This window comes from Balaenoptera physalus, assembly GCF_965194825.1.
Source record: "Balaenoptera physalus genome assembly, chromosome: 3".
NCBI classification, from domain to species: Eukaryota; Metazoa; Chordata; class Mammalia; order Artiodactyla; family Balaenopteridae; genus Balaenoptera; species Balaenoptera physalus.
The window spans coordinates 9,938,076-9,963,470 of record NC_138890.1 but is presented as its reverse complement, the minus strand read 5'-3'; the positions used below and the strand labels follow the sequence as shown (position 1 = coordinate 9,963,470).

General features: G+C 57.9%; 2 protein-coding genes across 19 annotated transcripts; one reads left to right on the top strand and one right to left on the bottom strand.

Annotated features, from left to right (window-relative positions):
- Nucleotides 1-10: 10 nt before the first annotated feature.
- On the top strand, nucleotides 11-9,537 carry BEST2 (bestrophin 2). Of its 3 annotated transcripts, XM_082457495.1 has the most exons (10): nucleotides 11-2,954; nucleotides 3,718-3,963; nucleotides 4,113-4,207; nucleotides 5,027-5,260; nucleotides 5,349-5,503; nucleotides 5,845-5,922; nucleotides 6,103-6,255; nucleotides 6,343-6,423; nucleotides 6,622-6,776; nucleotides 7,244-9,537. In XM_082457495.1, the coding sequence occupies exons 1-10, from the start codon at nucleotides 2,791-2,793 to the stop codon at nucleotides 7,665-7,667; spliced, it is 1,785 nt and encodes a 594-aa protein (XP_082313621.1). In that variant the 5' UTR covers nucleotides 11-2,790; the 3' UTR covers nucleotides 7,668-9,537. The 3 variants fall into 3 exon arrangements, with proteins under 3 accessions (XP_082313621.1, XP_082313619.1, XP_082313620.1); XM_082457493.1 differs by having other exon boundaries at nucleotides 6,343-6,776; XM_082457494.1 differs by lacking the exon at nucleotides 5,845-5,922 and having other exon boundaries at nucleotides 6,343-6,776.
- Nucleotides 9,538-9,654: 117 nt separating this feature from the next.
- HOOK2 (hook microtubule tethering protein 2) lies at nucleotides 9,655-24,583 on the bottom strand. 16 transcript variants are annotated; one of them, XM_082457479.1, is made up of 22 exons: nucleotides 24,565-24,583; nucleotides 20,139-20,224; nucleotides 19,998-20,070; nucleotides 18,995-19,045; nucleotides 18,773-18,905; nucleotides 18,611-18,678; nucleotides 18,044-18,106; nucleotides 17,640-17,720; nucleotides 17,383-17,573; nucleotides 17,157-17,297; nucleotides 15,700-15,901; nucleotides 15,294-15,404; nucleotides 14,545-14,632; nucleotides 14,090-14,159; nucleotides 13,249-13,386; nucleotides 13,067-13,154; nucleotides 12,834-12,868; nucleotides 10,785-10,867; nucleotides 10,601-10,704; nucleotides 10,324-10,434; nucleotides 10,184-10,258; nucleotides 9,655-10,095 (listed from the first exon to the last, which is right to left on the bottom strand). In XM_082457479.1, the coding sequence occupies exons 1-22, from the start codon at nucleotides 24,565-24,567 to the stop codon at nucleotides 9,946-9,948; spliced, it is 2,145 nt and encodes a 714-aa protein (XP_082313605.1). In that variant the 5' UTR covers nucleotides 24,568-24,583; the 3' UTR covers nucleotides 9,655-9,945. The 16 variants fall into 16 exon arrangements, with proteins under 16 accessions (XP_082313605.1, XP_082313600.1, XP_082313598.1 ...); XM_082457474.1 differs by lacking the exon at nucleotides 24,565-24,583 and adding an exon at nucleotides 20,745-20,924 and having other exon boundaries at nucleotides 10,601-10,701; XM_082457472.1 differs by lacking the exon at nucleotides 24,565-24,583 and adding an exon at nucleotides 20,745-20,923.
- Between the last annotated feature and the right edge of the window lie 812 nt (nucleotides 24,584-25,395).

The window sequence follows — 25,395 nt, the reverse complement described above, 5'->3', positions numbered from 1 at the left end:
CACAACAGAGACCGAATAGAGATGTGTGTTTATTGTGGTAATTTTGGAAGGAGGGTTCTTCTGTAAAGGGGTGCCTTTTTCTAGCTCTATATGGGTAAGGGTGTCCTCTGGGGCTGTAAAGCCTGGAGTAGAAGAAAGGGGCATCTGCCCACTTCCTTCAAGGCTCAGAGCGTGGGAACTGGGAGGCCCCTTGGCCAGCCCCAGGCTGGTGGGGAGCGGATTAGGTTGGCAGCGGGCCCAGCACTGCCTGCTGTTTGGTTTGGGAATTAGTGGGCACCCTGGGCAGAGGCTGGGCCTGCCAGACTGCGGATTAACAGTCTCCACCCCCACCCCCCAATTCCTGTTACATGGAATGGCATCAGCCCCTCCCAGCACAGGGCTGCAACAGGGGGGCTGATTAAGGGGCAGGATGACAAAGGACTCAGGCTGGACGGGCCCTGAAGTCTTGTCCTGCCCCCAGAGCAGTCTCACTGAGTGGCCTGCCGCCTGTTTCCTGCAGTTTGAGTTTCAGTCCCCGTATTCCTAAAATGGAGACAGAAGTGTGGCCATTCATAGGACCATGGCACAAATTCACCTGACCCTGGAAGGGTTAGCAAACCAGCCTAAAAGGCATAAAGCAGCCTCCCTTCTCTCCTTCGCTCCTCCCTCTGCCACTGCCTGGACAGTCGCTGTCATCCCCAAGACCCAGGACTGGCATGACCTTGGGCGTTTGCAAGTTCCAAGCTGGAGCTGGATGGAGGTGGAGGGAGAAAGGGGGTGACTGAGGACACGCATGAGTCAGGAAGTGGTGTTCACAGAGCACACCCAGGGTGTGTATGAGGGGAATGCAACCACGAGCCTAGACGTGTCCCCCCAATTCAGTCAGGTGTACACAAGCCCGTGTGGGCACGTCCACATTGAGGAGGTGCTTGTAAACGAACATGGCAGTGCAGCCCATGGCAGGACCCCAGGCTCCGAACCAAACTGCCTGGGTTCAGATCCCAGCTGTGCCATGAACAGGCTGTGCGTCCTCTGAGCCTCAGCTTCTCTACCTTGATAGCGGGAATAAGAGCACAAACTTCACATTTCCTGCTTGTGAGGATGCAATGAAATGAAATAGATAACGACTTTACAATGGCCCCAGGCATGTACCTGCCAAGGACTATTTGTTACTATTCACTGTAACAATTAGTAAGCACGTGAACTAGCCTGGGCAACCCGCCTCTGCCCCAGCAGGGGTCCAGCAGTCAGAAGTGTGTGGGGACAGTGAGCTGGGGGAGGGGAGATGAGCACGGGGGTCGATGGGGGCTGTGGAGGGGAGGGCTGGCTGCAGTATGTGAGGATACATCCAAGGGAATAGGGGCCTCTGGTCAGGTATGGAGCCCATCAGCCTGAAGCCTGTCTGCTCCCCAGTTCCCATAGCTAGCAGAATCACCCTTCATCCTCTTTTATGTGCTGTCCAGCAGCTGGATGGCAGAGACACGGGTCCGAGGACAGCCAGTCCGGGCTGGTTCCTAATTACCCCGGGCTGGGCAGACACCTACCAGGTTAGGAACACAGCGTCCTGGCTGGCCGGACCTTCGGGGGCAGGGTCGAGCGGAGCCATGTGCACTCCTGGTGCTGGGGTGGACTTGAGAGGCTCAGGGGCACCCCAGGGCGCCCCTCTTGGAGCCGGAACCCTGAGCATCTGCCCCTCCCACACTGGGCTATGCATTCAAAGGTGAGGATGGAGGGCTGTTTGTGCCAGGCTAGAGTGCCCCCTTTGTAGGTGTGTCTGTGAAGGGAGAACACCTGTCCTGTATCCATGCCAAATGTGGGGACAAGGTTTTGTGTCCCTAAGCTTGTGTGTTCATGGCAATGTCCAAAGTGTCTGAGACCCAGGGTGTGTGTGTGCCTGCCCGTCGCCGCCCGCAGTGAGGGGGTGTTGGGGAAGGTGTGTCTTACGTATTGATGTACAAATAAATGCAGGTAAGTTTCATAAGGGGTTATGGCCTGACTCCATCTGGATGTGACCCTCTGGGTCTGTGGGACTGTTGGGAGGGGTCGATGTTGTATGAGTGTGTGTTTGCTACATTGGCATACTGAAGGGACTCCCTAGGACCCAGCTCTGACCCCAGGACTGTGTGCTGCTGTGCTGAGGGCAGGTGCTCCTGCATCTGGCGTGTGGCCATGGTGCGTTTTTGTGCAGGGGAGATCAGGAATAAATGTCTGCTACCTCCCTCTGTGTGATGGCTCACGTGTGAAGGCATTCAGGAGTCGGGCTGGGGTCTGCACTTGGCTGGTTGTGTGACCTTGCATGTGTCTTTATTACATAGTATGATCATGAAGGAATTCAGGGTGCCTGGGTCCCTGCCCCTGTGTTCCTGGGTGGCTGTTTGAAGCACTATGTGGGTGCCTGAGAGCTGAGAGCCTGGTGGGTTAGGGTCCATCTGCTTTATATCTGCGTATGGGGGTGGGGGGGCTAAGTGTTGTCTCTTTGGTGACTCTGGAAGTCTTTGTGACAGTGTGTACTTTCTGGGTCACCGTGGTCACGGGAGGCTGTGTTGAGGAAAGCTGTATTTGTGTCTGGGTCTATGGTGTGTGTTTCTAGGTGCATCTTTGTGTGTGATTACAGGTGAGTGTGGAGCGACCCAGACTCACTGAGCAGTGTGTGTATATGTCTGGGTCTGGTAAAGACAGGGTTCCTGCCCCCTCCCCCAGGTCTAGGTCCAAGATTTCTTGGATCTGCCAGTGACTAACTGGGAGACGGGACAGGGAGGAGCTAAGAAGGACAAGGTGAATTCCCCACCCCCTGCCCCAGGTAACAAACTGATGAGACTTCAAAGTTCTGAGGCTGCAACTGAGGGGGGAGGGCCAGGGAGGGGCCACCCACGCCCACTCCCCAGCCCCCTCCCTCACAGAATCTGGCTTCAGCCCCACCCAACCCTGAAGCCCATCCTTTCCCCGTCCCTGAGTGTCCCTGAACCAGCCACCAGGTGAGAAGGACCCAGGCCTGGGGGAATAGGGAACCTTGAGGACGAGTCGGTCTGCAGGCAAGAATCCATCTGAGTCCTCAGGGCAGGATGTGTGTGGAGGGCTCAGAAGGCTAGAGGGGGATGGACAGAGGAAAGGTCTAGGTGGATCCAGAAGAGGGAGGGGGCAGAGCCAGGTCGATTAAGTGGGAGGGAGATAGGCTGGGGCAGCTGTGCAGGAGAAGGAGCCAGCCTGAGGCCGAGGGGCTATGGGAGAGGACCTGGGGCCTGGAAGCTTGGGGACCCGGCTTTGGAGGGCTTCAAAAGGAAGTGCCGGGGAGAGAATGGGCCGAGACTGGGTTAGGGGAGTAGGGGGAGGGAAAGCAGAAGTGGGACTTGAGGGAGGGAAGTCAGTTGGAGCCCCGGGAACATAGAAACTGAGGCGCTAGGGACTCGGGGAGCGGGGGGGTGGCTGTAGATGGCGTCCAGGTAAGGGGTATGGGATCAGAGAGGGCAGCTCGGGTTAACTCGGTGGACCAAGGGCCTTGGGGGTGGGGGATGAACGGAGAGGGCCTGGGGAGGTCGACGCAGGACGCTGGGACCTGGAGTCCAAGGAAGGGAGTGGCCTGCCAGAGGGGCCTTGGGGAGGAGGGCTGGGGGCTAGGGCAGGACTGAGCAGGTGGGAGGAGACGGGAAGCTGAGCCAGAGCCGGTACCGGGGAGGTGGCCGGGCGTGGAAAGTGACGCGGAGCTGAGTCGTCCCCACACCTTTCCACCCTCGCCCGCAGCCTTCCAGCCCGGCCCGGCCCCCCATTCCTCGGCCCCCAATCCCGGGTCCGGTCCAGCCCCCTCTCCTTGGGCTCGACCGGCCCGGACGCCGCGATGACCGTCACGTACACAGCTTGCGTGGCGAACGCGCGCTTCGGCGGCTTCTCGAAGCTGCTGCTGCTGTGGCGCGGGAGCATCTACAAACTTCTGTGGCGCGAGCTGCTGTGTTTCCTTGGGCTCTACATGGCGCTGAGTGCCGCCTATCGGTGAGGCGGCCCCGGGAGATGGGGGAGGGCCGGCCGGAGTGGGGGCGTTTGGGGAGGGGCTCCGGGCCGGCCCCGGAGGAGGTGCGGGAAGAGAGACCTGCAACTGGAGACCGGGGCTCGCCCGTGATCCCGCGCCCCCTCCCTCGCAGCTTCGTGCTGACCGAAGAGCAGAAGCGCTACTTTGAGAAGCTCGTTCTTTACTGCGACCAGTACGCCAGTCTCATCCCGGTCTCTTTTGTCCTCGGTGCGTTCGCGCTCCTGAGTTCCCCATTCCCTTCATCCCGAGAAACCCATTGCCATTCCTGCCTTTCTGAGACGCCCCCCCATCAAAGCCACCCCCCACAAATCCCCATTTCTGCGTCCTTTAGGCCAAGTATGGCCCCAATTCCTGAGACCTTGTATGTCACCTGGTCAGAGGGTCCCCTGAGGTGCCCCCAATGAGAACTCCGTGTCATGCATAGGCTTATCCCTGGTCAACTCAGGGACTCCCATCTGTGTCTGCATGGGATTACTAGTGCCTCCCCTCACATGTACTGAGCCCCAGGGACCCCCCTCCAAGGACCCCACATGACTCCATCCTCTCAAGTCCAGCCTGAGGGGCATCTCTCTGACAAGTCCCAGCCCCCTGTCCTCAGTGACTTCACTTGACCTCAGCCTTCCTCCCACCATTCTGGGCCCACAAGGATGGGGTGACCAGCCTGCCCCAGGTTCCCTGACTTAGACACCGTGCCCAACCCCTTCACACATCCCTGGCTCCGGGGCTCCCTGTGGCTTTGGTGACAACCTGCCTGTGGGACCTCTGTCTCCACCTCTATACCGAGATCCCAATCTCCCATCCCAGGTGACATCCAAGTAGCCAGGGTGATCCAGCCTGCACCAACCTCTCTGACCTCAGGGCTGAATCTCCAGGTTCCCAGCTCAGGTGGCCCCACATGATCTGGGTATCCAGCCTACCGCATGTTCCTGATGAAGACCCTATGTCACTCTTCTTCCCATGACCTGGGACCCCAAACCCCTGGCCCTAGTGTCCCAACTGAGTCTCCCATTCCCGGCTCTCCCGCAGGCTTCTACGTAACGCTGGTGGTGCACCGCTGGTGGAACCAGTACCTATGCATGCCCCTGCCCGACGCGCTCATGTGCGTGGTGGTCGGCACAGTGCACGGGCGCGACGAGCGCGGCCGCCTCTACCGACGCACGCTCATGCGCTATGCAGGGCTCTCTGCTGTGCTTATCCTGCGCTCTGTCAGCACCGCTGTCTTCAAGCGCTTCCCCACCATAGACCATGTGGTGGAAGCAGGTGAGGCTCCGGCCAAAAGGAACGCGGGGGGGCGGGGGGGCGCAAAGACTGAGGGTGGTGCAAATAAACCCCGACCTCGCCCCTCCAGGGTTTATGACCCGCGAGGAGCGCAAGAAGTTCGAGAACCTGAACTCATCCTACAACAAGTACTGGGTGCCTTGCGTCTGGTTCTCCAACCTGGCGGCGCAGGCTCGGCGCGAGGGCCGCATCCGCGACAACGGCGCCCTTAAGCTGCTGCTGGAGGTGGGCTCTCCAGGTGGTCACTCATATAAAATGCCAGGGAAATTGTACCCCACGCACCCTGAGGTTGTGTGCCTGCCACGCGCCTCCCACAAGGCGGATTCCAACCACCCTTATCTAGCAGTCCCCAGGTGTACACTTATCTCTATGGGGTGGCTCCTAGGTGCATAGTGCCCCTAGGTGTACACTCACCACTAAACACTCTCCCTAAAGTCCCTAGAAGCACACGCCCACCTCCCACCAGGTGACCACTCACCTCCATCCCAGTTACACCCCCCCACCCACTTAATCCCCATGTGTGAGCTCACTATTCAGGCCCCCTCATGACCTGTATCTGCCTCCAGGAGCTGACTGTGTTTCGGGGCAAGTGTGGGATGCTCTTTCACTACGACTGGATTAGCGTACCCCTTGTCTACACCCAGGTAACCCCGCCGTGCCTCTTTATATCCCGCGTCAGAGGCCCTGGAGCGTTGGTCTCAAGGAGAAACTGAGGGCCAGCTAAGACCCCATCACAGTGACTCGCGATCCTAGCTCTGGTCTCTCCATGACCCCCCAAGGCCCAGAGAACCCTGAATTGGCACCCCGTCCTGCCCCTCCCCCAGGTGGTGACCATCGCTGTGTACAGCTACTTCCTGGCCTGCCTCATCGGTCGCCAGTTCCTGGACCCGGCGCAGGGCTACAAAGACCACGACCTGGACCTGTGCGTGCCCATCTTCACCCTGCTGCAGTTCTTCTTCTACGCGGGCTGGCTCAAGGTGGGTGGGGCCCCGAGGCCAGGACTCCAGGGTTGGAGCGGGCAGGGGTTTTCAGTTCTCCGCCTACCTCTCCTCTTCCCCACTCAGGTAGCTGAGCAGCTCATCAACCCCTTCGGAGAGGACGACGATGACTTTGAGACCAACTTTCTGATCGACCGCAACTTCCAAGTGAGACTCTCTCGATTAAGACCATCCCTGGGCTCCCAAAGCGGCCCTGGCCCCACCCCTGCTAAGACTCGCTCAGACATCGCCCCTGATCCATCCTTCTCTCTTTGGTCACCACACTCCTACCCATCCACAGGGGTCCACCCTGCGGTGCCGGCGCTTTTCCATGCCCCACTCTTCCCCGCGTATCCTCGCCCGCAGGTGTCAATGCTGGCCGTGGACGAGATGTACGACGACCTGGCCATGCTGGAGAAAGACCTGTACTGGGACGCAGCTGAGGCTCGCGCTCCCTACACCGCGGCCACCGCCTTCCTGTTGCAGCAGCCCTCCTTCCAGGGCTCCACCTTCGACATCACGTGAGCCAGTGGGGATGGGCGGGGCCACTTGGGGGCGGGGCTCATGACTGCGGGGTGTATCTGATTGAAGGGGCTGTGGGTGACCAGGTCGGGGCTAAAGGCTACACCCTGGAGATTCGGGGCTAAGAGCTAAAGTCATGAGGACTAGGACGGGGCAGGGGTCAGGGATCCGGGTCAAGGTCTGGGACCCGGCCACTAACTGGGGGCAGAGCTAAGGGCTACAGTCTATGAGGACTGGACGGGCCAGAAGAGATATAAAAGGACAGGCGGCAGGGCCCCAACTTAGCCTTTTGAGGCCTAAGTTTGAGCATAGCCAGAGCCAGAGGATAAGGCCAGGCTCTCGGGTGAGAAGCCAAGGTCTTTTGGGATAAGTGGGACAATGGGGTGGAAAAGCAGCGTTCCTCGGTCCCAACTCTATTGATGAAGAAGGGAGAGGCCGCAGCGCTGACCCATTGTCTCTTCCGCAGGCTGGCCAAGGAGGACATGCAGTTCCAGCGGCAGGACGGCGTGGATGCGCCGCTGAGCGATGCACACGGCGACTTCCTGCAGCGCCTCCTGCCGGTGGGCGCGGGCATGGCCGCTGGAGGCCTGCTGGGCCGGCGCCTGTCTTTACTGCGCCGCAAGAACAGCTGCGTGTCGGAGGAATCCACAGCCGCCAGCTGCGCATGCGCGGGCGCCCCTGATGGCGCGGCCCCAGAGTGCAGTTGCGGTGACCCGCTGCTAGACTTAGGCCTGCCGGAGCCGGAGTCTGAGCCCCACGCCGGCCACGAGCCGCCAGCCCCCGGACCACCCGCCGAGCCCTTCACCGTTGTGCCAATGCCCGGGCCCCGGGGGCCGGCTCCACCCTGGCTGCCCAGCCCCATTGGCGAGGAGGAGGAGAGTCTAACCTGAGACCCTTGGACCCTGGATCCCCAAGGACAGGGAAAATGCCCCAACACCGCCCGCAAGCAGTGGTTTGGGCTTTATAAGCTGCCTGTGGACTCTGCCTGCCCGCTTCTTACCTGCCTGCATCCCGCCTTTACGTTTGGCACAGAGGCTTGGAGCGCCTCCTGTGGGCCAGGCACTGCACTGAGGGCAGGGTATTCTTCCAGCATCTTTGAACTGCCGGTCCTTACCACCAGCTCTACTTCCTACCCGCCACTGCGTGAGAGTTTTTATCAGTGTGCCCTGCCTTTCTTCTTTCCTCAAAATAGACATATGAGTGCCCACCTCAATGAGCTGTGAGGGTGAAATGAAATGTGGCTTTAAACTGTTTAGTACATAATAGGTGCTCAATAAACTTTTAGTGTTTTTTTTTTTTTTTTTTAACTCAGCTCCTGCCAGGCATTATGCTAAGTAAGCTTTAAGGAATCCTCCAGATTATTTGATGATGCCCTGCCCACTTCTTCCCAAATTCTCTCTGAAATGGCCCCATTAGTGCCCAGGGCTTTACTCATTCATCAATGTAGGACCCACAGTCCAAGGACCATAGCTTTCTCCTGCCAGCGTTTTTCTTTTTCTTTTCTTCCTTCTTTTTTTTTTTTTTTGGCCGCGCGGCTTGCGGAATCCTAGCTCCCCGACCAGGGATCGAACCCGGGCCCAAGGCAGTGAAAGCACAGAGTCCTAACCATGAGACCTCCAGGGAATTCCCCTGCCAGCCTTGATTTATGCTTCTGCAAGTGAGCCCTCTGCCTCAAGCCCCTGCACTCTCAGATACCCCTTCAGTGCTCTAGGTCTTACATCAATCCTATGTAGATGACTCCTGAATTTAGACGTCCAGCCAGGATCCCTCCCCTGACTCTAGACCCAGAGAGCCAACTTCCTGCTTGACATCTGCATGTGGGGATCTCACGGACACCTCGAACATAACATGCCCCCCAAACCAGCTCCCTATCGGCTCCCCACCTGTCCCAACCTCTGTCAGCTTTGTCCTTCCAGATGATGAGGTCAAAACCTGGGAGTCACCTTCAACTCCTCTCTTTCTTTCATCCCCTCTCCTTATCAACCCAGTAGCAAATCCCATCAGCTTAGTCTTCAAACTGTATCCAGAATCCAACCATTTCCCATTCCTCCAGGGTCCACACCCTGGCCAGAGCCCTCACTATCACTCAACCACCCACCTGGACTAGTGACCTGGTCTCTCAGCTCTGGCCCTAACACCCCCGCAGTCTGTTCCTCCCACAGGAGCCAAAGGGAGCCTGTGAAAACTTGAATCAGGTCATGTCGCTCCTTTGCTTAGAACGCTCTGTGGCTCCCACTTCACTTAGAATGAAAGCTAAAGTACTCCACATACCCCACAAGGCCCTGGACAGTCTCCCTGGTCTTGACTCTCTCCACTCTTCCCCTCACTCACTCCACTCCAGCCACACTGGCCTCCTCACTGTTCCTCTAACCCACCGAGCAAGGTCTCGTCCCAGGGCCTTTACACGTGCTATTCCCTCTGCCTGGATCACTCTTCCCCAGATACCTACATGGTCCCTCCCTCACCTCCTGCAGGTCTCTGCTTAAATTATGTCACTTCCTTGGTGAGGCCTCCTTTCCTGGCCTTTTATTAAAAATCACCACCTCCCAAATCCACTTCCTGCATCCCCATGACTTTTGTCTGCTTTATTTTTCTCTGTAGCACTTCTCACATCAAATATTTTATCTATTTTGTTTATTATCTGTCTCCATTGGAATTGACAGCTTCCTGAGGTAGGGATTTTTGTCTGAAGCTTCTTCAAAACCCACCACACACACATACAGTTACACAGATACAAACATGATTCAAACTTCCTACTGGGTGCTATCGGTCACTCACACTTTAGTAAGAACACAAGCTAGGATTTTCTTAAAAGCAGTGACCTGAGCCCCTGGCCTACCTTCTCTCCCTCCCCTCAGTGCCCAGAGTCCAGCCAAGTCAGATTGAAAGTCTTTATTATCTTTCTTCTCAAATATAAAATCACTCTCTCCCCTGGCAGCTCACTAAAATCAAGAATAAGAATCACATTGCTAAAAAGAATAGGCCCATTCCTGCCTCCCGCCTCATCCTGCACTCTCGTCCCACCTGGGAGAGAAAAGGGCAGAGATTGTGACTTCAAGGCTCTCAAGCAACTGGCTGAGGCATAATGCTGGGCCCCATGTGAGTCAGGGGAATCCAGGGTGGATTAAGCCCTGATTGGCTGGGCAGGTGGCAGGATCCTGAGATCCATCAGTGCTTGTCACTGGGGCGCATGTTCAGGGGTGCTAGGCGTCCCAGGGGTCCGCGGCGAGCGTTGGTGGCCAGCCGCTGCTGTGCCAGGAATGACTGGGCATGGGCAGGTGCCCGCTCTTCCCCGGCTCGCTGCTGCAGAGCCATGCCCTGGAGGGAGGGGCATAGTTGGGGTCACGTGAGCCCACAGGACCCTCACCCCCACCCAATACTTCAGCCATGGCAACAGTGCACTCACCATATTATACCAGGCACTGATGAGCAGCTTTTCTTCCTGCTCCCGCTGACTTCGACTCTTCTCAAAGTCCATCTGCTAAGGAGGCAATAGTCAAGGACCTGGATATGCTGGGGACAGTGAGAAGGGATACGGACACCCACCTCCAGGTGCCGGATGCGGACGTCCCGCTCCCGGAGCTGTGTCCTCAGGGTGTGGAGGTCCGGAAGAGCCCCCCCAGGTGGCCGCTGCTTGGGTTCCAGGGTCTGTATGACCTAGGGGTTGGGGAAGACACAGCCAGGGTGACCTTGGCCTCACAGGCCGTGGTGTAAAAGTCTGTGACATGATTAGGTATGACAGGTGTGGGGGCAGGAGGCATGAACCAATGGGAGGCAGCAGCCTCGGCAGGAGGCGTGTAGGACACCCAGCGTCCGTCCTCACCGTGCGCGCCTTGTCCACGTAGCGGCGGTACCGCTCCTCCATGGCCCGCAAGTCCGCGTCCTTCTTCTGCAGGTTGTGCTGCAGCTCCTCGATACGCCGGGCTGCTGGGGGAACAAGGTGGCCCGTCAGCTCTGTGCCAAGCTTGGGGCTCCCTGCACCCAGCCGGCCACCCAGTCCCACTCACTGCTGCTATCGGCAGGGGGCTCTAGCTCCTCGATGTACTCGCGCTTCCGCTGCAGCTCCAGATCTGCCTCATGCAGCTTCTGCCTGCGGGCAGGGGACCGGCAGCAGCAGGCTGAGCTCTGGGCCCATTTCTCCTCTCCTAGTGGTGGCCACAACCTTCCCAGCCAGCCAGAAGTGTCCCTGCAGACCTCTCAGCCTGACCCCAAGCCTGGGGGCTATGTGCGCTGGCCCCACCATCTCCTCAGCCATCAGAGTCCCAACCCTCCACACCCCTCATCAGGTGGCCCCTGGACCAGCCCTCCCATCTGTCCACTTCTCCCCATGCCACAGCCCACACGCTGGTCCAGGCACCATCATCCCTTTCCAGCCCCCTCTACTCTCAACCCCTCAGGTCCATTCTCTACCCAGCAGCCAGGCATCTTTCTGGAATGCAAATCTCTTATAAAACGAAAGGAAATGTGGGACTTCCCTGGTGGCACAGTGGTTAAGAATCCGCCTGCCAATGCAGGGGACACAGGTTCGAGCCCTGGTCCGGGAAGATCCCACATGCTGCAGAGCAACTAAGACCATGTGCCACAACTACTGAGCCTGCGCTCTAGAGCCCACGAGCCACAACTACTGAGCCTGTACTCCACAACAAGAGAAGCCACCGCAATGAGAAGTCCACGCACTGCAACAAAGAGTAGCCCCCACTCGCTGCAACTAGAGGAAGCCCGCGTGCAACAACGAAGACTCAACGCAGCCAAAAATAAATTAAAAATTTTTAAAGTTTTTAAAAAAGGAAAGGAAATGCAAGCTAATACTTTACAGTTCTGCCACCTGTGGCAAAACCCCAAAGATTCCTGTAGGTGAGACTATTATCATGTGTTGGACATGGAACATGGTGTAACATCTAATAGTGAACCTCTGGCTATGTCTACTAAAATTACAAAGGCATGTACCCTGGGAGCCACCCATTCCATTTTTGTGTATATTTGCACACAAGCAAAATGATGCATATATAAGGTTTACTTTGTTACATTGCTTGAAATTGCAAATACCTAGAAAGAATGAGTTAAACACATTATGGTATTACAAAAAATGTTATAGGCCAGGCCTTCTGGACCAGAATTCTACAGGAGAATTAAGCCCTAATGCCTCCAGGTATCCATCCTCTGTAAGGAAATAACTTTCTGTGTTCTGGGACGGCATTAGCTTCATTGCATCCTTGGCAGAACTGAGAAAATAGTCACGAAAATAATTTTCTGTAAGGCCTAGTTTCCCTATGGAACCCCAGTTGACAAAGGCTGCTATATTTGAAAAAAAAATAAGAAGGACTCCTTTTATTTATTCCTATGGAGAAATTTCTCCAGTTAACTTGTTAAGTAGGGAAAGCAAAGTGCACATATTACACTACTTTTTGTGTAAATGAGGAATGATAGTAAAAATCTATATTCATACTCATTTGGATCTGCTTTAAAAATTCTGGAAGGATTTCCATAATAAACTAATAGAAATGGGGGTGGAATGGGGCGGAAACTGAGTCAATGAGGGAGGACTGAGAGGTATACCCTTTATTTCTGTATAGCTCGGTATACATTTTGGTTTTTAAACTATAAACGTGATAGCTATTTAAAATAGTTTCTTTCTTTTTTTTTTTAATAGTTCCTTTCTTGGGAATTCCCTGGCAGTCCAGGGGTTAGGACTCAGAGCTTTCAGCTTTCACTGCTGTGGGCCCGGGTTCAATCCCCGGTAGGGGAACTAAGATACCACAAGCCGCACAGTGTGGCCAAAAATGAAAAAAACAAAAAAACAACTTTCCTTTTTAACAATGCAAAAGTAAAAGGTGACTATTACTTTGTCACACAACCTTGTTGCAATTTCCTCTGTGGCTCCCCATTGTTCCCCCAAAACATTCCATACGCCTTCCCTTAGTCTATAAGGCCGCACTTGAGCTGACCCTTCAGACTCCCTTTCCTCATCAACAACTCCCCATCGACACCGGCTCCACCCCACACACCTTTGTCCCAGCCTTTCCCCCCACCAAGAGTAGCCCCACTCTGGGACTCACAGATGCTCCTCCAGCTTCCTCTTCAGCAGGGTTGACTGGAGGAGAGAAGAGGCACTGGGTGAGTGAGGGCTCCAGAGGTCCCAACCTCTTCCCAGACTGAGGGTAGGGGGTGCCACCCTGGGCTCAAGGTACTTACAATGGACTTCACGGGGCATCGGGCAGCAGGGGGGAGAGAGAGAAGGGTTATTGGGGGGCACAAAGGAGGGCCAGGCAGGGAGGAGGTGGGCACTCACGTCTTCAGTCTTGCCCCCCTGCTCTTGCAGGGCCTTCTGCAGGTCCTCCACCTGGGCCCGCAGCTCCGACAGCTGCTGCTGGTTCAGCCTGCATGGGGAGGGGGGCCCACTTAGTGCCTGCGCCCGCCCTCAGCCCCCCTCCAAGCGTGTAAGAGGCCCCCCTCCGCCAGTTGGGTCCTCACCGGTGCTGCATCTCCAGGCCGTGGCGCGCGCGGTTGGCCTCCTCCAGGTGGCGCTGCAGCTCCTCCTGCCGTTCCCGGTCGGCCGCCTCCTGCTGGCACAGGCGCTTGTTCTCCAGCTGAAGCTGCAGGAGCGTCTCCCTGCGGACCGGGAAGGAGTGAGCAGTGCTGGAGATGGGTCACCACTCAGGCCTACCAAGGCTCCAGCAGGGAAACTGGGCAGACGGGGCCAGGAGAGGGATAGAGCCCTGGGGGAAGAGCCCAGCCAGACCCTGCGGTAGGGTTAGAGTACAGGGGACAGCGCCTAGGCGTGGGTGGGCGGAGCGCCGGTGGGGGTGGGGGGCAAAGTGGGAGGAGCCATGAGCTGGGTCTAGGGGTGGCACCAGGGAAGGGCGGGGCTACAGAAGAGGGTTAGAACACTGATATGCGGCTGCAGGAAAGTAAGACACTGAAAAGAGAAAAGCTGGGGTGGGAGTTCTTACGGGCAGCGCACAGGGCAGTGAACCTAGCAGGGAATATACTGAGGACAGGGCTGTATCCTGGGGGCAGAACCCGATGTGGGCAGGGCTGGGGCAAAGGATTTTTGCCTGGGGAGTGGAGACAGATGGGTTGGATCTAATTTGTGCACTGAGGACGGATCCTGAAGAGGTGAGCCACCAATAGGGCTAGAGCCCTGGCCAGGTAAGAGCAGAATTAGGAGTGAGTGGGCCTAGAAGCCCGGCTAGGACTTGGGAACCAAGTTGAGCAGGCCTGGCTAGCGGTAAATACCTGTACTGGGGACGGGGCTGAGGGTGGGCACTGGCAGGCCCCAGTGGGGCCAGAGCTCTGAGTGACCCCAGGATACCTGAGCTCCGCAGGTAGGATCTCGGCTGCTAAGTTTTCCACAGCCGGTGAGGTGGGATCCAGTGAGGGGTCTGGAGAATGCACGAAAAGTCTTCAGGTGGCTGCACAGGGCCTGTCCCCATCCCTAGGATCCTCTTTCCGAGAAGCATCTTTGGGGGCTCAACTTCGGCCAAAAGCCTGACTTGACCCAAACCCCACCCCTGGCATGACAGGGAGCCATGATCCTTGGCCTGGGTTTGCCTTTGCCCCACCCAGAGCCCCGATAGACAGCCCCTGCTTTCTGTCGGCCCATGTCACCTCTTTCCACTCTAGCCTCCCTCCAGCGTGGCCTAGCTCTGTCCCCAACCTAGACAAGCCCTGGGACACTGCCTTTTCTGCCTGCCCTAACAGCACACCAGGCCAGGTAAGGCTCCAGGCCAGCCATCTCCCAGGCCCTGGGATGGGCCTCCAACTCACCGGCTTGGGTCAGCCCGCGAGGCTGCATCTGGGCGCAGCGAAGCTCCTCATTGGCCTCCCGCAGGGAGTCCCGCTCCGCCAGCAGCCGCTGGAGGGACGGGATGCAACAGGCCACTTGAGGCTGGATCGGTCTCCTAGGGTAGGGGTCCCCAACCCCTGGGCCGCGGACCGGTACCGGTCCGCGGCCTGTTAGGAACCGGGCCGCACAGCAGGAGGTGAGCGATAGGCAAGAAAGCGAAGTTTTGTCTGCCACTCCCTATAGCTCCCCATCGCTCGCATTACCGCCCCCCACCCCCAGTCCGTGGAAAAAATGTCTTCCACGAAACCGGTCCCTGGTGCCAAAAAGGTTGGGGACCGCTGGGCTTCCCTGGTGGTGCAGTGGTTAAGAATCCAGGGGACACAGGTTCGAGCCCTGGTCCGGGAAGATCCCACATGCTATGGAGCAACTAAGCCCATGAGCCACAACTACTGAGCCCACGTGCCACAACTACTGAAGCCCATGCGCCTAGAGCCCATGCTCCGCAACAAGAAAAGCCACCTCAGTGAGAAGCCCACGCACCGCAATGAAGAGTAGCCCCCGCTCACCGCAACTAGAGAAAGCCCGCACAGCAATGAAGACCCAAAGCAGCCAAAAATAAATAAATAAATAAGGTTCCCTTAAAAAAAAGAATCTTATAAAGGTTGGGGACTGCTGTCCTAGGGAATGGGCTCTGCAGGGTGGGGCTTGGGCGGAGGGACCTCAGCCTCACCTCCTTCTCCTTTGACACCAACTCATACTTTTCCTCCAGATTGCGGCACTCAAATAGCCATTTCTCGGCCTTCATGGCCTCCTCCTGCCGCTGGCCCTGCAGTTCCTGAACCTAAACAGAGGAGCGAGGAGAGGACAGCAGGGTGGGAAGGAGGGGCAGAGACTGAGTACAAGGTGAAAGGGCGGGGCCGGAGGGACCAGCTGAGGGAACTTGGAGGAGGAGGCTTAAGAGAAGGGGTGGGGCTTACAAGCCTAGGGAGGAGCTGGCTGGCCTAAAGGGCCTCTATATAAAAAATGGGAGCAGACTCTGGGTGGAAGAACTTAGCACCACGCTGAGGGTGAGCTAAAGTCAGCGGCCGGCCAAGAGGAGCCCCCACCCCAGTCCAGGTCCAGGCCCCCGCCCGTACCTGCCGCCGCTGCGCCTCTAGCTGGGCGCGCAGGGAGCCGGCCCGGCGCAGCTCTTCCTCCAGCTGCCGCGTGCGCTCAGCGTGGCCGGCGTTGCGCTCCTCCAGCTGCCGCACCTGCCGCCGCAGCTCCCGCAGCTCGCCCAGGCGGCGCCGGCAGCTGCTCAGCGTGGCCTCCAGCTGCCCTGCGCGCTCTGAGGACTGCCTGGGGGCGGGGGCAAGTGAGAAGAGGAGGCGGGGGTCTGAGGTCAAGGGTTCAGCCTGAATGCCAGACCCTCAGGGCAGGGGAAGGTGTCAGGTCAGCCTTGGGGCATTTGGGTTCAAGGTGATGGGTCATGAGGGTCAGGGGTCAGCGGGGCCTGGTGGTGTTGGGGGAATCATTAGGGAGCATAAAGGGAGCCCTAAACATCAATGGTTAGCCCAGGGTCAAAATCAGAATCTGGGGGACACAAAAATGACTGTGGGGTTACAGGGGGAATGATGGGGCCCAGAGGGTCTGAGGAGCCCCCATGGACACTTTGGGGTCATGATGTAGCTGTGGGCCTAACAAGGGTATTGTGGGTGCAGGGGCCGTGGTGGGGTCATGGGGGATCTTTGAGGCAGAGCACTGTGGGGCTCTTGAAGGTATGGTAGGGGCTCATTAGGCACTTGAACATTACAGGGATGCCATGGGGGTCACAGGGGAGCCCTTTGAGGCAACAGAAGGCACAGTGAGGTTGAGGGGTGGGTGCTATGGGGGCCTACCAAGCACTCTGTGCTTGCAGGAATGCTGTGGAGTCATAAGAAGGTACAGTCATGTGATGGGGGGACAGAGGGGTCACCAGGGGCAAAGTTATTGCATCATGGGGTCCTGGAGGGCACCATGGGATGCTGGGGCATGATGGGACCCAGAATGGTGCAGTGGGGTCTGGGGAGCATTATGACCCCTAGGCTTGCTGGGGTCACAGGGATCCTATAAGGCAGCGGTCCCCAAGCTTTCTGGCACCAGGGACCGATTTCATGGAAGACAATATTTCCACGGACCGGCGGGGGGTAGGGGGATAGTTCAGGCAGTAATGCAAGTGATGGAGAGTGGTGGGGAGCGATGGGGAACGGCAGATGAAGCTTCGCTCGCTCACCCGCTGCTCACCTCCTGCCGTGTGGCCCAGTTCCTAACAGGCCGCGGACCGGAACCAGTCCGCAGCCCAGGGGTTTGCGACCCCTGCTATAAGTTATGTGGGATACAATGTGGGATAACAGGAGGACACTGTGGGGTCCTGGGGGGCACCATGGATCCAGGGAGTTTGATGTTGTCCAGAGGACATGGTGGATTCCAGGATAGTGCAGTGGGGTTCAGGATGGTATTGTGGAGGCAACAGGGCATTGTGGGTGCCCACTAGGAATTTGGGGGTTACAGAGGTACTATGGCATCAGAGGAGCACTCTGGCAATGGGGGTGTGTGGTGGGGATCTGCCACTCACCGAAGTTCATCCATCTCATCCTTCAGGGCCTGTGCCTCCTGGGCCAGGCTGGTCAGCTCCTGGTTCCGCTGCTGCAGCTCAGCGACCTCCCGCTCCAGCTCGGCACAGCGCACGCGCTCGTCCTCCCTGCCGCTCTCCAGCCTGGGGGATGGGGGAAGCATCACATGAAGGGACTGTGCCTGCCCCAGTCCCCTGGCCTGCTGGCCCTGTCCCCAACTGACCATACCTGAAGTTCTCTTCCTGCAGCTGCTCCAGCTGGGACTGCAGCAGCAGCAGCTTCTTGGCGGTGAGGCCGGTGGCGCCCTCACCCTCGGACCGGCCCACCCGCTCCCTCAGCACCTCATTTTCCTGAACCAGGCTCTGCTTCTCCTCTGACAGGAGTACCAGCTGTGGGCAGGGCATACAGACGAGCCGGAGCTGGGAGGGGGGCTATGCGGGCGGCCCTGCCCTGGGAGCACCTGTGGACCCCCACCTCGGCCCCACCTGCCGCTCCAGGTCCAGACAGCGCTGCCGCAGCTCATCACCCTCGTCAGCCTCCTCACTCAGGAAGTAGTACCTGCGGGACTGATGAGAGGAGTGGAGGGGGGAGGGTGGGGAGAGACAAGAAACTCAGGGATCCAGGGGAGGAAAATGGGGAAACGGAGGATGGGAACTTCAGGGACAGAGAGGAGGGAGCTGAGAAACCCTCAAGATCTAAGAAGAGAGGGCTGGGACCTGAGGGGACTGGAGAAAAGGCAATTCAGGAACCCTGGGGACCTGGCAAGGGAAGAGGATAGGACCCTGGAGGATGGGAGTGGTTTACAGGCTTAAGGTCAAGCCCTTGCTCCTTAGGTAGCCCTGAAAATCAGTAATGGGGTTGGACCTTTAACAAGGTCCCCACCCCTTACCTGGCTATCAAAGTTCCCATATGTTTCCGGTGACAGGGAGTCAGAGGTGTCTTTGGTCATGAGCTGGAGGGAGGGGGGTGCAGTGGGAGGACATTGAGATGAGCTGGGCCCTCTGAGGGCAGCCTCCAAGGCTTCTACAATCCAGCCTAAGAACTACTCCATCCTCCTGTCCCCAAAGCCAGTCCTTCCCAATAACCCCAGCCCAGAGGCTGCCCTATGTGTCCAGCACGCAGGGAGTCCTGGTCCTTCCCCACTCCCCGGCCACCTGGCCACACTGCGCGGCTTGTGGGATCCTAGTTCTCCAACCAGGAATTGAACCCGGGCCACAGCAGTGAAAGCGCTGAGTCCTAACCACTGGACCGCCAGGGAGTTCCGAGGCCTGGACCTTTTAGTGTGCTAGGTTGTGACTTAGAGCTGGGGGGCGCTGGCAGACACATGGGACAGGGAAATCTGGCCAGCTGAGTTCCAGACAGAGCCCAGAGCTTACCAGGGCAGAGCCTGTGCCCAGCTGCCTTGGAGATGTCCCCTCCCCTGAAGCTCCTCGCTACAGTGGGCATCCCCACCTACCTCCTGGATGGCTTCCATCACCACATGCTGAACTGATTCCTCTAGCGTCATGATTCTCTGGATGTGCTCTGGGGGTCAAGGTGGGGGAGACTGAGATGGGGGGTGGAAGGGCAAGAAGTGTTTCCTAAGGTCTTCCCCTAGGGACCCCCTAACCTCCCATACCCTGCTTCTTCTCGCAACTGATAGCACAGCCCAGCACCAGCTGAAGCAGCTTGCCAAGCTCTTCTGGGTCTGAGAACTCGCCAATGAGGCTCACATCTGGAAGGTGCTGCTCCAAAATGGGATGCCCCAGGACCTGAGGATGGGAGGAGGAAGGGGTATCAGGGGCTCACAGATCCCCCCTCCTCCCAACCCAATCCCCTAAATCCCTTTACAGTTACTCACATCCTGGGAGTACTCCACCAGGCTCTGTAAGATTGTCTTCAGATTGTTGACCTGGGGAGGGGCAAGGAGTTGTGTCCAGGGTCCCAAATCCCCCCAGAAGGGGCCAGGCAGCCCCCACCCTGAATCTGTCTAGCCCATTCTTTTTTTCTCTGTCTCGCCTCCCAATCCCTGGTCATCTCATCCTGTTTAGCCCCATTCTCTGTCTGTATGTCCCCTCTCCTAGGAGTGACCTGTCTGGCTGCCTGCCCTTCTTACCCATCTGCCCATCTTGTTCACGTGTCCCCAGAATCCAGTCACTTCTCACCACCTGCCCCACTACACTTGGACCCTAGCCATCATCATCTCTCACCTGAATTATTGCACCAGCTTCCACTCTTGCTGCCTACCCCTCCATTTCTCTACAAGCATCCAGAGGGAGCTTTTTAAAGCCCAAGCCAGGTTTGTGTCTTTCCCCTACTAAAATCCTTCCTTGACTTTACACAGCACTTAAAATAGAATCTATCTTCCCTGCTCCAGCCTGCCAGGCCCTTGATGATCTCATCTACCATTCCTGCCCCCTTGCTTTCTGTTCTGACCCCCCTGCCATTCCTCGATCACACCAAGCTTATTTCCAACTCAGGGCCTTTGCATTTGCTGCTCCCTGTGTCTGGAATACCATTCCTCCAAATCTTACATGGAGATCAGCCCATCTGGAGTAACCACCCACCCACTCTCAGTTGCTCTCTCTCATGGCCCAGCTTTTATTGTCTTCATAGAACTAATTGCCATTGGAAGTCAATGTTAATGCTTGTGTATGCAGGTTTTTGTCTGTGTTATTCCTTGCTGCACACCCAGGCCTGATTAATAGAAGAATGAAGGAACAAATACATAGTTGGCTGGTCACCATACATCTGTCCCTCTTCCTGTCCAGATCTGTTTGTCCATCACCCAGGACATGTCTAACTGACTCTTCCCTGATCAACTCTTCACCAGTCTGTCCCCCATTCATGAGTCCACCTGTCACCTTCAACCTCCGGTTGGGACCTGGGTCGTCTGAGATGCCCTGGAGCCATGCCTCGTTGAACCAGGAAGAGTCTCTGGGGGTGAGAAGGTGGATGAGCTGCTGGGGGACCCTTTTGGGACCCTCCCCCTCAGCCCCACTCACATCTGGTTCAGCACATAGGCTACTGCGAGGCCACTGCTCAGTTCCTGGGGGCTGGTACAGGGGGGCGGTACATGGAACGTCTGCAACTGGTGGGGGAGAGGAAAGTGCAAAAGGCATTGTCAGGGCCTGGGACCACGGAACGACACCCCTTTTACAGACTTTTCCGGTCAGCAGGACCCTCACATGCTGGGTGGGGGCTGGCCTGTTGCTCCAGCAAGCCAGCTCCGTGGGGGAGTGGCTTCTGCTCACCTGGACGGACCGGAGGGGGCGTGGCCTCATTATACCTCTGCCCAACAAACCCCGCGCGACCAGGCGAGGGCAGACCACGAGTCACTTGGTCCTCACAGGCACCACGTGACCAGGCCAGCTCACCTGTGCCCTCGCCCCACATGACCCAGCCACGAAGGGGCGTGGCCTCACCTGCTCTTTACACGCAAACCTGCCACTTGACGGGTCAGGTGCTCAGGCCAGAGTGCAACGGCCTGGCAGGCCGACGACCCCTTCCTCCTCCCTGCCCCAAAACGGAAGGGTGCACAGAGCCAAGGTCGGGGCTACCGGGCGAGAAGAGAGGGCGTACACCTGTCCCTGGCCCCGCCCCCGACCTACCCAGGTGAGCAGAGACCCGCATAGCTCGGCCTTGTCCACGCTCATGGCTCCCGATTGGATTCGACCCCGGCCGCGGAGCCCTGCCACCGCAGCGGCGTCCAGATCCGCCACCAGCGAGCGCCCGCAGCCCCAACCTCCCGCTCGGCCTAGAGCGCCGCCCCGCCCCCTAAGCGCAGGCCCCGCCCTGGACACGTGATCTCCTCCCGGCACCAGCTCAGGGCTTCAGACCCGCCATCTTAGATACGGGAAGCATTTGGGCGCTGGCCCTGCCGCTAGGGGTCAGTCTGGGCCAGCCTTGCGCATCCCAAGGGTGGCTTCGCCTCCCCTCCTCCCCGAGCTCTTTTTGGGGTAGCGGAGACTTCACCATCATTCCTCTTCATCAGAGGCGGAGCTGCCCCACCCTGTTGTACAGGCGCATTCGCGTTCCTTCCCTTCGGCTGAAAGAAATTCTGCTGTCTAGCCACATTATGATCAGAGCCTTTGCGCGGGAGAGGGGCAGGTCATAATATATTCTATGGACTTGGAGGGGGAACACTAAAGGGTTCTTCCCGGTGTAGGTGACTTGATAGTCTTGCCCAGGGGTAGACAAGGGGATTCGGGTCCTAAGTCGACGGCAGGATGGGTCAGTCAGACCCATGTCCTGGGTAATGGACAGACTTATTTGCCTATCCTGGATCCGTCCTCCACTGAGCTTTCCCTGCCCTTTCCCTTCCCTGAGCCCCGCGCCGGGGCCCTCCTCCCTCAGAACGCAGGACGGGGCCGCCCTGGTCGCCACGGCCCACCGGGGGCGCCCAGACCCCAGGAAGGCGGCCTACGGGGAAAAGGATGGGCCCACTCTGAGACCCCGTCTGGGCAGTGAAGGGGGCTTAAAGGAAAGTGCTGACAATACTAGTTAACAATAAAATTGCAGTCACCATTTATGGGGTGCCTACAAAATGCAGTCTCTGCGCTAAGCGATTTAAATATACAGATGGTTGAAATCTCCACGACTCTAGGTGGCAAGTGCTCTTTAAACTCCCGGTTCGCAGGCGAGGAAACAGAGGTTCTGGGTGGATCCGGCTTTAAGGGAGGGGTAAAGCACCGGACCTCTGACGCCTGAGTTCCCCCGGCAGTCCCTCCCCCGCGGAGCGGGCGAGGTAATGAGCAGTAATTAGAGGTTATTAGCTGTACCCAGAGAGAGGGGCGGACTCTGCTTTGGGGGTGGGTCTAGGTCTGAGAGGCGGGGAGCTGCTCCCTCCAACCCAGAGTGTGGCTTCGGCGACCCTGCCCCCGAGCGTGTTGAGCAGGATGACTACAGCTCCCCCCTCCCCCCCGCACTCCCCCCCTCCCCGCAGCATCGCAGGAACACAATCACTCTAGCACCAGACTCCAGGTTACAGCCCACTCAGACGCACAACTGCACGCACGCAGGGGCCTTGGAGGCTCGTCTACACACCCACATCCCCTTCCCGAGTTGTTTTCAGCCTCCATCCCCTGGGAGCAGAGTGGAGTGGGGAGAGTAGGGAGGAAGGGGACAAGGGCCAGCAGTGCCGGCTTCCGGACAGGGCTGCCTTACGGCGGCGGGCGTGAGAACAGCCGCCGCTGATTCCCTTATCCCGCACCCACTAAGGAGAGGGTGCTGCCAGTAAGGGGAAGCGGGACCCCCCTGCCGCCAGGCAAAAGTGGAAGGTGAGCCGGAACTATGGCTCTATGGAACCATATGGAACTATGGAACTATGCCAAATATTTGGGAGTGGGGTCCCCAGTACTTGCAAAACCCGCAGGGATCTTGATGTTTAGGAGGAATCTAAATATCCGGAGCATGGACTTGAATTGTTCTAACGTTGCCATGATATTATAGGCGTTATAGATGTTCAGGGACCCAAAAGTCCCCAGATTTAAAGGAAGGTCTGGGTGCCCTCACTTTGGGGGAGGAGTCACAACCCTCCATTTGGGGCGGCAAGGAATCTCATGTTTGGGGGGAAAGGGAGCTCCCTACGTTGGCAGGGAAGAGCAGCAATCCCTGTTATGTGACGCAGGGAACCCCACTTTTGGGGGCATCAGTGTGCCTTCAATCCAAAGAGAGGGGTCACAAACCCTCATTTTGAAGCAGGGATCCTTTATTTGGGGGAAGGAGTCAAACCCCCAGTTTCGGTGGAGAGAGCCCCAAAGTTTGGGGAATGATCTGGAGGCCTCCATTAAGGACAGGGTGCGGGTCTGGACCAGCAGCCCCCAGCTGGTTTGGGGACCCCACCCCCTCCTGTCTGTTTCCAGGAACAGCTGGGCCCAGCCTGGGCTGTACTGCTGGGAAGCGGGTGACTCAACCCCTCCCTGCGGCCACAGCTGGACCCCCGCCCGCCCCCTCCGGCCTTCACATCTGGGCAGAGACCCAGTCATGAGAGCTGGGATGGAGACCCTAGGTTCACGCATTTGGAGATGGTGCCCCTCCCCCCCGGGGCTGACCACAAGCTCAGGGTGGACACCATGCCCCATACCATGAGGGGCTCTGGCAGGCTTTCTGCTCTCCAGACACTGACATTCCACCAGGACTCCCATCCTGACCCCCTCCCCGGGTCTGTATATGTGTCTCTGAGTCCATGTGAAGTGTGTTCACATCTATGTAGGTGTGAGATGGTGGGTCTGTGATTGTGTGTGCACAGGCCTATGTGTCTGCATCTACCTGTGTCTTGGGGCCCTGGGAATTTACCCAACAGGCTATGTGTGTGTGATTTGGTGGTTTTGGGGGGGTGCTGTCAGGGACTAGGGCACATGCTTCTCTTTATGGGACCTTGCTGTGTGTCTATATCCCTAGGTCATTCTTTGTGTGAGAAGTGAATGTATGACAATCAGTACTTCAGTATGGATTTAGGTTGTGTTTCTGTGACCGTGTCCTACTTTCTCTCCATCATGTGTTTTTCTGTGATAGCATGAGCCTGTCATGTTTGTCCTTGGTTTGTCCATGTCCCTGAGACAATCTGGTGTCCATGTGTGTGGCCTTGTGGGTTTGTGTCTGTGACCCTACTTTACTTCATGTGCCCTATTTGTGATGCTGCGTGACAGCATGACCGTCGTGTGTCCGTCCCCAGCATGTGTCTCTGTGCCTCTACAATCTCCATGTGAGAGGAGTGGCTGTGTGACAACTGGAGTCCTGAGGTCCAAGACTTTTTATCTGTGTCTTACTTTGTCTTGATGGTGTGGCTTTATCGGAGTGTCTGTATATGCCACCTATCTGTGTATGAAGATGGCCCTACCACAAACGGTGTGTGACAGTGTGACCCTGACCACGTTCGCTGCGGGGCTGGCTGGACTAGTGAATGTTTGTGCCAACGTGTGGCAGGTGTATCCTGTGTCCGTGTGACACTGTGGATCTGAGAGTTTGTGACCTTGTGTGTGGGGTGGGTGTCAAAGTCACACAAGACAGCGTGAGGAGGCGGTGATGTGCTGGGGGGGCGTCAAGCGCCCGGAGTCCTGCCGCTCTCGGCCCCTCCCGGCGCTGCGGGGGCGCGTGCGTCGTGCGTGACGTGAGGCACGACGGGGGTCGCTGCGTGCGTGGAGCCAGACGCGATCGTGCGTGCGAGCGCGGGGGGATGGGCTAGCTGCGTGCGTGCGTGCGTGGGCGGCCGCGGGGGTTAGGCGCGTGGAGGAGCGCGGAGCACAGCCCCACCCCGCCGGGGACTTTGGGCGCGGGTGAAACCCGGGAGGGGGCTGCCGTTAACCCCTTCCTGCCCGACCTGAAACTTGTGGCCCCTCGATAGAGCGCGCGGGGGCTTCCCCAGCGCGCGGGGACCGTCCCTGCCGAGGGAGGAACCCCGCCATTGAGCTGAGAGACCCCCCCAGTTACCATGGGAACCGGAGCTTCCCGCGCGGCCGGGCGCGTGCTTCCTCCCCCCTCCCGCTCTTCCTCCAACTCCGTAGTCCACCGACAATGCGCTCCCCGCTCCTAGCCTCCTGGTCTCCGGGGAAGGGGCTGGGGTCAGCGAGGCCCTGGCGTGCGTGACTCAGGCCAGCTTGAGGGTCCCCTGGCCGCAGCCGACCTCGCTCCCCCTTCTCCACCCCATGACTCACCCCTCGCGGCTTTCCCCTTGTGTGACTCAAGCCCTTGGGGAGGGGGCTGCGGACTCTGAGACCCCCCCCCCAGGCAGTGGGGGCTGAGAACCAAGTACTGGGGGCCTAGAGCTTAAGGGGTGGGGCTCTCCTTCCAGCGAGGGTAGGTGTCTGGTGTCTTCCCTTAGACATCCCTTGCCAAGGTCACTAGAGCCATTTCCCCCACCCCTGAATTGGCAGTACCTACCCCCCAACCCTCCGGGAACCCAGCCCCCAGCCCCTCCCCCATAGCCCACAGGAAGTTTTTGCAGAGCCCATCGGCGATGAAACGGTTAAAGCCGTTTTCTTATTCATTTCATCCAGGGGCCCCTTTTGACTCAGAGCAAGCCAGGCGCCCCCTTGAGCCGGGCCTCGTGGGGGCCTGGGTTCATACTCCACCCCACATATACCATTTTTAGAGAGGGGAGGAAAGGCTGTTGGTGAGCTGGCTGGGGGTCTTGAGTAGCATACAGGGTTGGGTTCAAATCCTGCCTCTGCCCTCATTGCTCTCTGGGTCTCGGTTTCCCCATCTGAAAATGGAGAATAATTATGACCCGCTTATTGTGGCGTTGTGGGATTAGGTGAATAA